Genomic DNA, 13,434 nt, shown 5'->3' with positions numbered 1-13,434 from the left:
TATATACACAAATAAAAAATTTACATTTCTTGGAAAAATTAAGAAATCATAGTGATTTCCCATTCTTTTTCACTACAGTACTATTTTGATCTAATGACATACATTTCTGAGATAAAAGATTCCTTAACTGGCAAACATATGTTGCTGTATAGTGAACGTCCTATTAGGAGTCCAATTGAGAGATTGCCAATGAAGTCATTGGACTATCAGACAACCCTTTGTTGCAGAAACCAGAAAGAGCATTTTAAATTATAACTATGAAAGTAGAGAATGTGCAATAATAGCGATTCTGATGGATCAGTATAATGATAAATGTTGTTTGATTATTGCTATTTCCTGTACCACTAGCTGCCAACTGATAAGATACTGTGGGCAATATGAAGTCTTATAATTATTAGTGGCAATATCATTGTTTCCTGCTGTTGAGATGCTCCCTGGCTATTTCCTGCTCTCTGAGATTCTCTCAGAAATCCAGAGGCTGAGCAGTTGTGGAATTCCTCCTGGCCAGGCCTGGCACAGGTGCCTGACAGTTCCTACCACATGACAATCCAGCATATGTTACCTAGACAGTTCCCTTGCATGTTGAGAGTTAAGTATAAATGAAGGCATCGCTCAGCTGATTACAACGTGAATCTAATTAACTTCAAGGCCAGATGTATTTGTTTTGGACCCTGGATTTCCACATGTTCAGCAAAATGTACTGCATGTATAGCAAAAATGAGAGTCAGCATCTGCTAGCACTGCTCTTCCAGAGCCTCAAGGACTAGAACAGATGCAAAGGAGAGATTTATGGATCACTATATGCAGCAGCCAGGAATTGGGGGTTTGAATCCCTACACTGCCTTATTCTTTCATTATTCAGAAGCTTGTTCTTAACCCCAAGCAACTGCACCATTCTCTTCACACAGAAAAACCCAGCTACTGTGGTGGGCCAGACTGTGAAAAATGAGAATCTGAGCTTCTGCTTTCATTCAGATAGGGAGGACCTTGAACTGCTGGACCCTGAAAATTCAACATCTCATACAGGTCCTAACACAAATAAAAGGTTCCTAATTAGTGAATCTAGTGAGTCCTGAAAATCTTAGAGAGTATCTATGCCATCTTCATGTGAGTATATACCTTCAGAACTCCAGCCTTGGGGAATTTTGCAGAGCTCCACTTTCTTTGCACTCATTGCTACTAGATTGTACCTGCCTGACATAAAGCTGAGGAGTAAGAATTATTATATCCTTTTAAAAGAAAATAGCTGTCTTTGAGTCAACAAAATGAACAATTTGTTCAAGATAATTTTGTATTATGAAAGAAAAATACACTGTGTACCAGCAACACCTCCACAGCTCTGGATACATATCGGACAAATAAATAGAATATTCTAATCTATTTCACCCTAAGTACTGCTGTGGAGAGAACCCTCCCCTTTAAAGCATTATTGGCAGTATTACCCTCAATTTATACACTTGTCTTATTGCCTGGAAAAGGTCTCTTTGGATATGACCTAAATCTGCCACCAGTCGAATTTTCTATGTGTGATTATAAACTCATTTATTCCTTTCCTTTCTCAGAGCCCCACTTATCCAGGTATACTGCCACAGACAATGAAAGCCGTCATTCAAGCCATATGTGAACAGAGACATTTGTTTTACGAACTATTAATCTTTGGCAAACCAACAGGCAGCTATCGTAACGTATTGATCCTGCTAGCTGTCTCTTGAATAAATATAATTAGAGCTTCCTGGGTTAGGTTTAAACTGATATTAGCCAGTCAAAGGACCTGTAAATATTAATCTACACTGATCCCTCCCTCCTGCCCCACAGGTGCCAGCTTCACACCATTCTCCAGACATTTCATAATGGAAAGCTGTCCTGGGGAAAGAACAGGGTGACACACAGGCAAACAAAATTAGGCAAGTGTTCTGGAAATGGGATTTTGCTCCCTCAAAAAACTTGAACAAATGTTCTGCTGTTAAAAGGTGACAGCTCTACAAAGACTGTGGTGGGGTCAAACTGGAAGACTCTATCAAAATATAGAGATCAACCTTTTAAGCACTAAGATAACCAGCAATTCTAGTTCTGGTAGAAACAAAAACTAGAGTCCTACATATACCTTCCTAAGGGAAGATTACAGCTAGACCTTCACTGATTAAGTCTCAGAAATTATTTTACCTGGTTAAGCCCTTTCCAGAATACACAGAGTGGTAATACGCACTGCTTTCTTTAATGCCAATTCCATAATAGTGATATCTGCAGAAAAAAAAAGAAAAGAAAAAAAGAAAAAAAAAAAAGAGAGGAGCATTTATGAGTGACAAGTAAACCAATCTGCCAAATTGAAAGTAAAGGGAACTGTCAGACTGATTTTAAATGCTTTCTGAAAACTTTTCTAAACAGGGTCTAACAATTCCTTTCATAGACATGGAACAAAATCTAGTCTTGTAGAAAAGAGTACTGTCATGATTTGATCCAAATTCCATGGTTAAAATTAAAATATTTTCTCTCTTACTAGAAAAATGTAACTAGAACAGAAAACCCAGAAACATGTTACATTTTTTTTTCCCTAACCTGCCTTCTGTTACACTTTACTTCATTTGTTTGAAAGGGTGCTGGGTTTGATCCATTAGGTTCATTTTATCTCGCTTGCCACCGTTACATTTAGACAGTCCCTCAGAGCCTTTCTCAATTGAAAATAGCTTGCAAGTGCACCTTACAACTTAGTGTTCAGTCACCTTTGGCTAATAATGATAATATGTCGTTCATCCATTCTTCTGTCAGATTGTAGGCTAACTCTAAATTATTAAGCCATTTAGGTACTTCTCATCCACATTTTCTCCCTTGTTGCTCTCCTGGAGATTACTGCTCCCAAATAGAGACTAAGAAAGGAAACATGCCTATTGCTCAGGCTTTGCAAAGAGGAAAAAAGGTTGGGTTGGTGCTAAGAAAACTGGCTGTGCAGTAGCTACTTACTACTTTCCAGTGATTTTGCTACAAAATAAGTGACCTCTGAGAAAAGGGCAGGAGAGCAAGCTGGGGGCAGCTCTTTCCTTAGCGGTCATAGCAAAGTTTGCTTGAGTTCATCTATCAAAGTTGATAGGCCTTGTCTTATAAATTCCACTCAATAGATTTAAAAACTGATTGTGTTAAACCAAATTTGTCTAAGAATGTTATGGATGGAATAGAAAGGTTCATTTGCTTTTTACTAATATTAGCTTGAAAGTACCATGGCAGCTGGTTTAACTGAGCTGCTTCAAAGTACCACTTTGCAACACATTGCACCAATTTCACTCAAACTCCCCAAAAGCTTGAAGAAATACATTCTTAAGACACAAAGCCCCAGCAAATAGTTCATAGAACGCATCAACAAAACTGTTAATCTCATCTCATCTCTGCTCCTCCTGGTGAAGACCACTAAAAAAAAAAAAAAAAACCCACAATATTTTGTTTGTTCCTGTATGGAACTGCCACAGGTAAGACCAAAACCCTCACGTGCTTTATATTTACAAAGCTGGTTAAAGGCATTAGATACAAATCATGCCTAAGAAAATGTTCATTAGGATGATATATTTGCCTATTTGCCTAGCCTAGGTAGCTGCAACAATCTCAGCTGAAATAATTTTTCTGTTTCTGGACAGTCTGTTGGGTGCATTTGGGATTTTACAGCCAAGAAACACGACAGAATACGGCACCATTGCTTTTACTGCTTTCCTGAGGCTGGTGAGTCTACATAACACTACTAGATCACTGTGGCACCTGTCAATCCCTAGGAAAGCTAAAAGTGTCTCCCCTGTTTCCATACTGTGACAAGAGGTATTGAAAATATACAGGTATGGATTCTTTGAAATGACAGCATTTACGTACTCTTTATATGGCAAAGGGTGTCCATCGAACAGGACGAAAAACAGAATAGAGTTGTGACTGCTTCTTTAACAATGTTATCTGCCCATTTGTCATTGGCCATTTGAGCAAGCAGCTGCCCATGCCTCATTCCAACAGTTTAAATCTCCCAGCTTCAATCACATGCCATTTTTAAAATTCTAAAATAAAGACTTTCACACTTTCACCACAAATTTAGCATTCCCTCCAGTTGAGGCTGGAGTGGGCCAGAGGCAAGGAGAAGCATTACTTCTTTACAAAGTTATGATTCGATACCTAGATTATTCCACATCTAATTTAATATTAATATATTTGGGCAAGGAACAGGAACTGTTGTATGAATTAGATTCTCAAGTATCCAATGGTAGGCAATATACTTGATATACTTGTTCCTTCTGCAATGTCCCAGGATATCAGAATTTTTCACTGAGACATCTTGCTATGTAGAGAATAGATATTTTCAGTACATATTCTGTGTGTATTAAAGGCACAGCAGGTATCATTCTGTTTTTCTTCAATAATGTGCAGCTGAATTTTTACTGCTAAAAACCAGAGCTTTCCATTTACAACAGAGAAACTATTAAAAATAATATAATTTTACTTTTCAAGCTCTGTCTGGCATCCTTCATAGAGTAATAGGATATAAAGACTATTATTCTCTTACAAGCCATTAGTTGAATAGCTTATTTTGGGCACCCTGCTGAGAGTGGTATACCCATACCAGACATGTTGACAACATCTTGAACCTACATCTTCAAATGCCTTCCCTCTCTTTATGTGCATATTTTTATGTGTATGTTCAGTATATTTTTACTTTACTATTTATTATTTCTATTGTGTAATTAACAAAGGAATTTGTTAATTCTACAAGGAATTTACTCTCAATTTTTGAAACAAACATTTTATAAAACAAACTGAACTACTTTTCTCTTTTAATTTCAGTGGTTTGTTGTAACATATGTTCCTACCCAACTTGTAGCTCTGATTTTAGCATACACTGACACAAATGATAGCTGATAAGGAAATGATAGGCTTAAGCTGTTCAGGGACTTGCAATAACTTCTTATCACAGGGCCAGCTGCCATATCAGTTTTATTAACCCACTAAATCACTCTTAATAAATAAGATAATAGTTTTCAGACATGATGGATAAAAGTTAAGATTCATCATTGATCAAAGTCTACAAAGAAATTAAATTGTAACTTGAGCTCAAACAGTCTTCCCGTGTGTATGGACTGAGCAGTTTGTACGTTTTCCCAAATAGCTGCTTCAGGTGATTTGTGTACTGTGAAAGTCACAGCTGAGTTCTAGCATTGACCACGGTATGTTCAAAATTACCCATGTAAAAAGGTGGATTCAGAACAGAGAACTGTTGCTGATGAAACATTAATCTAAGAGAGCAGCTTGCAGTATTTATAGTGCTGCATCTTCTTTCACTCAGCAGAGTGAAAACAGAAAATTTCCCTTACTTTCAGCTATGTAGAGTGATTAGCGTGGGCATGAGAGACTAACATATTTTGTTAACAAAATTGTGTCCAATGTGTTGGACTTTCTTGGCCAAATGTTTAAATGAATTTAAGTACTGACACTTTTGCACAAACGGGTTGTTGGATGTAAACACAGAGAAAGAGATTCTGACTTGAATTCTAGGAATCACCAGACTCAGTTTTAAGTTTATCCTTTGCCCTGAATTAGAGATGACAAATGCTGTTTGGGAACTGAGGAAGAACTAACATTTGTGTATCTCGTGCCTTACAACAGCAACAGTATTCCATATGTTAGTGCAGGAGCTTTCCCTCAAATCCAATTCATGCTCATGAGGATGTCAGAAACAGCTTGTTTCAGAGTGGGAGAAAAACCATTTCCACCACCTTGAAGATGATGGGAAAAGGAAATTATTTTCTTTGCTTTCTTCTGATCACAGACAGGCCCTAACAATAGATTGCTGTGTATGCTTGCAGCATCCAGGAAGGCACTTTTTTTTTGCAGAGCATTAACTTTTCTCTAAATTTAAAAACAATTATTCCATTGGAGAAGAATTGTCTTCTTCCTTTTTATGCTTTTGCAGCATCTGGAGTCCTGGACAATGATCAGAGCTCCAGGACAATATTGCTATATAAAACATCACTGCTGGGAATACTGAGTGCTAATAGTGCTCTTGCTAGCATTATATGGTAATAAAGATAGCAGTGCCAGAAATAATACCATGTCACTACACTACTGTGCTTTGAAAATATTACTTAATTGCTAGTAACAACTCTCCTACTAGTCCCAGTGACTCAGAAACAGCTTGTAACATTTGGAGTCCATGCTAACATAAAAAGAGAAGAACTAGTAATTTATTGAAACTGATGAACAGTCCCCTTAACTTTAATATTAATTTAATGGAAATACTTCTGTAAATAACATTTGTGTGACTAACTGCTACCTGGTGAAATCAGAAATTCATTTGCTCCTTAGCAAGTCTGTAGTTCTGAGAGGGACATGGCCCACAACACCACAGATAGAAAAATTGATTATCAGAGATCATTAAACTAAAAAGGATAGATTTGGATTAGATATTAGGAAAGAATTCTTTCCAGTGGGGGTGTTGAGGTGCTGGCAAAGTTTGCTCAGAGCAGCTGTGGATCTCTCATCCCTGGAAGTGTTCAAGGCTGGATTGGATGGGACTTTGAGCAACCTGGCTGAGTATAAAGTGGCACAGGGGTTACACTAGATGATCTTTAAGGCCCCTTCCAACCCCAACCATTCTATCATTCTATGCCTCTAGAATTCTAAGATTCATACTGACACTTCTATATGACTGCTTGCTGCTATATTTGGTCTCTGAACTGGAAATATTGTCATTTGTGTCTTTTGTGAGGTCCTTTTTAGCACAGCAAGATCAAGGTAAGAGCATCTTAGCAGAAATGAGAACTGAATAAGAAAAGCCTCTAAGGAAAACTGATGAAAAAATACAGAACAACAAGTGCCAGATGTTCAAACAAAACCTGATGATGCCTCAGTTCTTTGAGGAAATTGTTCAAGAACAGTTAATCCATATGAAAATATGGCACATAATACCAACAAGGTCAACAGGGATATGGAATCAGCCAAAGAAATGTTGGGCACACGTTATTTCTATATTAATATTGTTTCATGTCTTTGAGAAAAGAGGACTACAGTGACACATGTTCCAATACAATCAATTTTGTAGCTATATATACATTTGAAACATACTCATTTACTTAATAAAGGTTGACTTATTGTGCTTAAACCATGCAGACACAGGACATGTCTGGAAGTTTAGATCCTCATTGGATCCTGTCTGTCAATCTGTTAGTTATGTCAGAACAAGTATATAATGAGCATGTGGGAGACTTCTCCCTTGCATTATCTCATTCATTGTAACTAAGTAGTTCACCAAATATGTTGGGTTATGTACCAGACTAAGAATTCACCACAGCAATGATGAACTAGCACATTGTCAAATATTCCTGCACAGATTGTGAATGCCAGATCTCTTAAAATCTTAAGCAGAAAACCAGCAGCAAAGCTATGTCTACATCATCTTATGCCTGTAATCACAGCTTAAGTTCACCACAGCAGACAATACACAAAATCCCTCTTTTCCCTAATAAATAACCTTTCTAATAGTTGCTCTCCTAAAAACACCTCTACTCAGCATCTATAGGTCACCTACAAAAACAGATATGAACCTCAGTTCCAGTTTTCCTCTATACATTGCAGGCTTTGTACTGTCTCCTAAAAGAGGTGAAATGATTACAAATTTGTAAGACTGCGAGAGACACTACACAAGAACTATCCTCTGTTAAAACCAACAAAAAAAAAAATCAAAAAAAGGAATAATGTTCTACAAAGACAGTATTTCCTTTGGATTTTATTTTTTATTAGTGGTTATTTAAAATAAATGCTTGAGGCATGCTCAAGAAACAGAATGTCTTTGCAAAAATTTTGAATTTAAATTCTTCCCCGCCTTCATTTTTTCTGCAACAAAACCTAAAGTTCACAAATGACATCTCATTTATTCTTCAGCTAAACTAAGGTGGAATAACTAGCTATTTCTTGTATTTCTAAGGCAGGAAGAAAACCAAGTATAACAACATTTAATAACTACCCAAAACTATGACCATAAAAAAATTATCTTTCAGACATTTCTAGAATATTGCAAAGCACTTAGGAAAACGAGTCTTGTAGTTGTTTTACTTTTCAGTCTCCTTTTGTTTTGAGTTTTGCTTATAAACTACTGAAAGACAAGAGTAACTTTGTCTTTCAAGGCTAAGTAGATCAAAATAAAGAGTTTTCCCAAACAAACAGAATGTTTTGAGTTTCTCCTATTTCTATCATTACTCTGGTTTTCTATCTTATTCATTAGCAAAATGGATGTGATGGAATATGTTATTACCACTCTTCACAACAGTTTTACACTAAATTATTCATGGCCAAAAGCATAATTTCAGAACCTTAGCACCAGGTGATATAGAGTTGTCTATGATCTATTCCTACAACCTAATATTTTACAGATCAAATATACAAATTAATAGGATACATTATTTATGAAACGACTGCACTATAGATGGTGTACTTTTCAGAGTTTTATAAAATACCCACAACAAAGAGCAGAAGTATACTTTAACTTCAATTTAAAACAATGCTTTTTCTGGTGGTGTATTTAGGTGAACCCATATTGTTACATAGAGAACACAATGAAAGTTGTTAGGCTTGCAAAGGAGAAATAAAATCACTATTTATGGAAAGATGAGAAGCTATAAAAAAACATGTATTATAAATGATTTTTATATCTAATATTTTGACATATATTTGCAACATATGCATGGGTCTATAAATGCAATGACAAGACTTAGAATCTTTATAATTTTAATTTTAAAAATTATGCAGCAGTGTTTTCAAACTTTAATGCTTGAGTTTGAGCATCAGTTTCAACATGTACATGAAAGTTATCACGTGCAGTGTACCATCTGAATAAACTCCCCTGCCAATTAGCACATATTAAGGAGACATGGAAACACAGATGATTCCTAAAATGTGTTCTATAAGCAGATACACAGGTAATTGTGCCTTACTTTGAATGGCCCCTTGTTCCGAGCCGCCTTGTGGTAAGGAGAGGGAATTTCTGGCGAATGGTCTGAAGAGAAAATAACGGCATTAATTTCTAACACTGGCAAACTTTCTTAGCAATCTGTTTATAGAAAAATCGTAGTGTAAATATATGGTCTAAGGTCGCTAATGAATTGTCATTTTTCAATTTGAGTTATGACACAACATAAACGATTAGGCCATGTTTCACACTGTAGGCTTTCTTCCATCCTTGTCCACCTTGTTGCCTATCTCCAGCCTTCCCACCTGTTTTCCCTTTCTGATTTCACTTTTACATTTTAAAATCTAGTTTTCTTCACCAGAATCCTATTATGTTCAAGCTCCTTAAGTACAACTGCATTTTTTCTTCAGAGATTCAAACAAAATCAGGGGAAACTCTGCCCTCTAGCTATTCTGTTTTCAAAGACAAACAACAAGAATGAAATTTATTTTTTTTATGTGAAAGTGTGATCTGAAAAATTAACTCAGTAATAGAGGTAGATCTAATAGATATATCCAATAGACAGATCACTGTCAAAATAATGTTTAAATGAAACCTATTGTCTTTCTCATTTATATTGAAACTGTATATGAAAATTAGATATCCACTTTTTTCATATATCCAGTTCAAGAGAAATAAAATAGGAAATTAACATTTTATGAACCAGAAAATCCATTAAATCCATTATTTAATTAAATTAATGCATTTTGCAATGTATAAACCATTACTAGATCAGTACTGCTTTAAAAAGATGAACCTTGAAGCATTTTTGGTTTCCTGTTTCACTAAACACTCAGGATTTAATTTGGAGAGTTCACATCTCTCTTACATTAAATCACTTCAGGATTAATTGTAGAGAAGGGTAGAAAAGAGAACGAATCAACAATTTTTCATTTGGAAGCTCTTTGTGTTATTAACTTCTTTTCCCCCTTCTACTAGTATTGCCTGTGTCACATCTCACCTTACACTGCCTTTAGTATAATTGTAAGTGTCCTCCATGTCAGATCTGGTGGAAAGAACGTGAACAAAAAGGGAAAGAAAAGAAGCACTCAGAAAGAATGCCTTTTTTTTTTCTTTTTTTTTTTTTTTTTTGTAAAAACAATAATAAATCAAAAGGAATTTCAGCTTCAATCTCCTAAAGGTGATGTTAAGAAATGCCTTCACAGGAGACAGTGTAGTTATAGTTAGTCTGATTCCATGTTCATTAGCAGTAGAAAACATGTTACTTTCAGAAGAATTCTTACACAGGTGTACTGAACTGTGACTCTTCCAAACAACAGATCTAACAAATTATTAAGGCATTTGCTTATTACCTTCCCAAAAGTTGCAGCACAGGCAGGTTCCAGCTTCTCTTTTCTGCAGAAGTCTAAATAATGTGCATAAAGTATGCATCTTGGTAAACAAACTCCTTCACATACAATGTAGTTTTCTTCCAGCCTGTGTAGAGAAAGAAACTGCCAGAGTAAGAAGCAACATGCCATTTCTCCTGATTGCATTTCCCAGTTTTGCTCTTTTTTTTTTTTTTTTTTTTTTTGCTTGTACCTCTTTTTTTAATTTTACTGAAGAGTTCCTTCAGAGCACACAGGTGAGTTTCTCCTGAACATGACAGGCACTACAGACAGACTCCACACTTGGTACTTAGGCTAGCTGCAGAATATGGAAAATCTGGAGCCAGACGCCTGTTGTTAATGAGTCTTTTTCAATGTCTGGACTTTTTCCCTTTATTTAAATTACTAAATTATCATCACCTAAGAGCCAGCCTTAGTTTGAAAATAAGACATGAAAGACCTCAGTTTAAGTCAGTCCTTTGAAAGGATTTAAGACCAGGGGCCTGGACTTGCATCTTCTGTCCCACAGTATCCTCAACACCTGAGCTAATGTCTCTTTTCTTCATTGTATTGCTTTTTAATTTCCGCTCTGGACCTGGAAATGCTTCAAACCACAGTGGGAAAAACAAAGAACAGTGTTTTTTAAAGAAGGTGAATTTCTATGTAGCTTCCCAATCAGTTTGCAGAATACAAGTGCTGAGTGATGGTCATTAAAGTAAAATTTTTAAAACCGAAGCAAAAACCTGACTGTTTTCACTTGAAGAGAACCCTTGGTTCTGCTGCTGGGTATTTCTCTGTCCTGTTGGTTTTTTTTTTTCTTTATCATTTTACATTTTTCACTACTCCTGGGATGATGTGCAATAAATTTGTTTCTCCAATTACACAAATTTGTAAGAAAATACTGTGTAGTAAGAGCTGCATATTGAATAATTTTGCAGTGACTCACCAGACTTAAATCCTTAACTATTTACACTCAGAAGTAAACTAGAATAAGAAACGGAATAATTTGGATTAGTCTAATTTTTCATCTAGAAGGAAAAAATATTGACAGTGTGCATTTTGTAATTAAGTTCCCATTTAATTCAACATAATTTCTCCCTAATTTCAAGTGTATTTTAATATAAACATTTTTCAATTAATGTCTGCAGAATTTGACCTCTTATTTGTTTAACTTTTTTCCCCAGACAAAACAAACCAAAGTTACGGCCTCAGGGGATGGGAGAACATAATGAAAAAGAAATGCATTATAAGACAGTGAAAATCTAACTGTCACTGCCTTAAAGGATAATTAAAGCAGTCGTTCACAAATGCAATTCTTAAATAATGTTTCCCTTCTACATTTTGATGATACATTTCATTGATAGCCACACAGCTTGAGAATCTGACCAAGACTTCTATTAAGTGACAAACCTTCGATAATTTCAAAACTCAGAAATTTGGGGATGGGTGTCCTTATTTGTAGATGAGGCTCATTCAAAAGAAACCCGCAAAAGAAAAACAGAAAACAAAAACCAGCAAACGAAACACCCCAAAAATACAAATTCTCTCTAAAAGAGATGTCGCCCTCCTCGCCGGCTCAGCTGTTAGAGAAGGGTCCCTCCGAGTGTGACGGCTCGGTCCCGGAGCCCCCAGGGCGGGCAGCGGGGTCTCTCTGGAGCCCTACCATTGCAGGGTGAGCTGCGTCTGCTTCTTCTTGTCCTTCATGATCTGCGTGATGCTCCTCTTCGAACACGGGCTTTGGTCGGCGGCTGTCAGCGCGCCGTCGCGGGCATCCGCATCCTCTTCTTCCGAGGAGAGGGTTTCGCTGCCGAGCCGTGTTTCTGGGCGCCGCGGGGACAAGACGAGAGGCCCGAGGGCATGGTTACGGTCCCGCCACAAGCCGCCCCTCCCGCCCGCCGCCCTGCCCGCCGCGGGCTGAGGACGGACCGACAGCCGCGTCCCCGCGGAGCCCGAGCAGGACGCCGTGCCGGGCTGAGGGACGGACCGACAGCCGCGTCCCTGCGGAGCCCGAGCAGGACACCGGGCCGGCCCCCCACCTTTACCTGCCTTGACGCCGGCGGGCAGCGGCGGCTCGGGCAGCGCCTCCCGGGCGCAGGGCAGCGAGCTCGGCCCCAGCAGCCCCGCGTAGCGCTCCTCCTGCGCCTCGGCGGGCGCCGCCTGCGCGGCCGGGAGGTGCAGGAAGGCGTCCCCCTGCTCGGGTCCCTTGGCCATGCTCTCAGCGGCGCCGGCTCTGCCCCGGCGCGGCGCGGGCGGCGCCCATGGGCGGCGGGAGGGCCCGGGAGCGGCCGGGAGGGGGCTGAGGCGTGGGCCGGGGCTCTGCGCCGCGGCCGGAGACCGTGTCGGCCAAGCGCCGCCGTGAAGGGGAGGGGAGGCGATGCGGGGGCGGCAGGTGTGCCCTAGGGCGCCGTCCAGGGAGGCGACGCGGCTCCGAGCGGGCACGGACGGCCCGCCCGCCCCGGGGCTCCGCCTGCACCGGGCCCGCAGGGGCGGCGGCGGCAGGGAGGTGTCTCCGTCCCTGCCTTCGCTTCCCCTCCCTGCCTCCTCTTCCCCTGCCGCCGCCGTGCTCGGTCAGGCCAGAAGGGGACAGGGCACGGCTGAAGGCCGAGGAGGTTCGGGGGAGCGGGCCGGGAGCGGATCGGCCGGGATTTAATGATTAACTCCCGGCGGCGGTGGCTGCGGCCCGTGTGGGAGGCCGAGGCAGGGGCCGCCGCAGGGTCCCCTCGTCCCACCAGGGCAGAAGGCTCTCCCTGTTCTCCCCTCCGACGGGCGCTCTGCGCTTCGCGGCTGCCTCTGGCAGCCGCAGGGTGGGACCCTTCTGGGCACTATCTGTCACTATTTGTATTTCCTTAATTCTCGGCGTAATTTTGTAGGTGATGGAGCAAAACATCTTCATTTGATACATTCATCTGGCTGACGTGGCTTTGCTTTGCTCTGTTTCAGCATGCTGACTGACAGATGGAAGGAGAGAATCACAGAAAGTGGTCTTTGCTTTTTCCAGAGAACAATGTTGTCAGTAGGACGGAAATCTAGTCTGATCACTGCAACATCTACTGTTTTAATAAATTCTCATTAAAACAAAATGTTAGGTGTTGTGCTGTTCCAGATAAGGACTGGGAAATTGTACTATGACTTGTGGTAGCAAGC

General features: G+C 39.6%; 1 protein-coding gene across 1 annotated transcript in view; it reads right to left on the bottom strand.

The window, feature by feature from the left end:
• RFX6 (regulatory factor X6) overlaps nucleotides 1-12,501 on the bottom strand; it is a 33,587-nt gene extending 21,086 nt beyond the window's left edge. Inside the window, exons 1-5 of the mRNA XM_063153339.1 lie at nucleotides 11,954-12,501; nucleotides 11,262-11,274; nucleotides 10,276-10,416; nucleotides 8,949-9,010; nucleotides 2,164-2,241 (exon numbers count right to left, since the gene is read on the bottom strand). Coding sequence (XP_063009409.1) covers nucleotides 2,164-2,241; nucleotides 8,949-9,010; nucleotides 10,276-10,416; nucleotides 11,262-11,274; nucleotides 11,954-12,501 — 842 coding nt within the window. The remainder of the gene's footprint in view (nucleotides 1-2,163; nucleotides 2,242-8,948; nucleotides 9,011-10,275; nucleotides 10,417-11,261; nucleotides 11,275-11,953) is intronic.
• Nucleotides 12,502-13,434: the final 933 nt, after the last annotated feature.

This window comes from Melospiza melodia, chromosome 3, assembly GCF_035770615.1.
Source record: "Melospiza melodia melodia isolate bMelMel2 chromosome 3, bMelMel2.pri, whole genome shotgun sequence".
NCBI classification, from domain to species: Eukaryota; Metazoa; Chordata; class Aves; order Passeriformes; family Passerellidae; genus Melospiza; species Melospiza melodia.
The sequence above is the reverse complement of the archived record's forward strand: the minus strand, read 5'-3'. Positions and strand labels throughout refer to the sequence as shown.